Source organism: Echinococcus granulosus (assembly GCF_000524195.1).
Source record: "Echinococcus granulosus chromosome Unknown EG_S00049, whole genome shotgun sequence".
Lineage (NCBI taxonomy): Eukaryota > Metazoa > Platyhelminthes > Cestoda > Cyclophyllidea > Taeniidae > Echinococcus > Echinococcus granulosus.
In genome coordinates, this window is record NW_020170429.1 from 26,838 (window position 1) to 28,424 (window position 1,587).

Consider the following 1,587-nt stretch of genomic DNA (forward strand, 5'->3'; position numbering starts at 1 on the left):
TAAATCACAAGATATGAATTATTGCTGACAGTGAGAGTTAATTCACAGTCCAGACCGCCTAAGCAAAGAAGGGTTTCCCTTGTATACACTTTTGGTTAAGCTGCAGTTCCATCGTATTAATCAAATCACAAGGAATCACACTGATTCCAATCTCCGGCTGGTTGTGCCAAGTTGTGGCCGAGCCACTATCATTTAGCGCCAGTCAAATAATGGCACTAGTCTTTACCCGCTCACCTCATTTAACTCCACCGCCCCATTGCAGTGCAGATAACGAAACACACCAGCTATGACACCCTTTGCAATGTGCACAGACAGCGCCTCACTCAGACAATCATTACACGTCACATGTTGGCATGCGGGTTAACCGGATGCAGTCCCGACCAATCTTCTCATCGTCCGTGTAGATCAGGCACCTATCTCCGCCAGGATATACTCTCGTATATGACGCGAAAACACGGTGTCTTTTATATTGTCGGCATATATTCCACTCACTTTTCCCCAGGCCAAGACATGTGGAGATGGGTTTGAGTTCCAGGAACTCGAAACACTCCCACAAACATGGCTCTCCAGGCTCTCACACTTAAGTATCTGTTCAACTGATTGACGATGGATTGGGGACGGTCAGGCATGATCCAGGGGCATTCGAGAGAGAGAACAGGGATGGTGGTTGTTGGGTACTCTGAAGGAAGTGTGAAGCGAACTATGATTGGTGGAATGTGCCCAACGGAGTAGACCTTGCAAAAAACGTTGCTTGGTCGAAAGAATTGTGGTTAAGTGGATGAATTGAGTTTTCTGGTTTGTGAGGAGACACGAGTTCGGATGTGGAGGCAGGCAGAGCTGGGGAGTAATTTGGGATGCGCCCTGTACTATCCACTCATGAAGATGTTTTCGGGACCCTTGCTGAAGTGATAATTTACTGGATCGGATAACAATGCGTGTTTCAAGCTCCTCCTTTCCTCCTGCTGAGACATTGTATCACATTGTGTGGAACCCAAGCTGCATCATTAGGCAATACAGACGGAGGAACCATTGAATGTGCAGTAGTGCTTCCATTGCTTACGACAATTTGGCTATCTGATGTTATCAAGATGGTACGGAAGAAGTGCGTTTGTGACTTCTCTACTTAAGATTCGATAAAGAGATAATATCAATCAGTTTAACCCACATCGACATTTAAAACAGGTTATTTCAAGAATACTTATCGAGAATCAAGTCCCACGCATTCCTTTCGACTGTTGTTTGGAATGTTGAATCGGCTCCAGGATTTCTCATTCGTGGTTGCCGTAACCCTGGCTGTTTGTATGTTTAGAGTGCTCTGCATCTAGCACAGTGGCACGGATATCGTGTAGCAATTCAGCCCCCTCAGAGGCGATGACCTCTTAACAGCGAACTTTATCTTCCACATTTATTAGCCAATTCCATATACCTGCCGATTTCAGCACGGAACCACCCCTTCAACAATCTAGCCTTGTAGTTGCCACCCGGCACTATCTCAATACTGCAAAATAACCCACATGCTCGAAAAACAAATTCAGAGAGCGGTGATAAAACTTCACCATGTTTAGGTGGTGTTTGAATTACCTCAAC

At 45.5% G+C, this 1,587-nt stretch overlaps 1 protein-coding gene across 1 annotated transcript in view; it reads right to left on the reverse strand. All coding sequences in view use genetic code 11, as the record gives it.

Moving 5' to 3' along the window:
• Positions 1–488: 488 nt before the first annotated feature.
• EGR_05978 (BRCA1-associated RING domain protein) overlaps positions 489–1,587 on the reverse strand; it is a gene marked incomplete at both ends in the record, with an annotated part of 6,486 nt that continues 5,387 nt past the window's right edge. The window contains one exon of the mRNA XM_024495227.1: positions 489–679. Within this exon, the coding sequence (XP_024350311.1) occupies positions 489–679 (191 nt within the window). The remainder of the gene's footprint in view (positions 680–1,587) is intronic.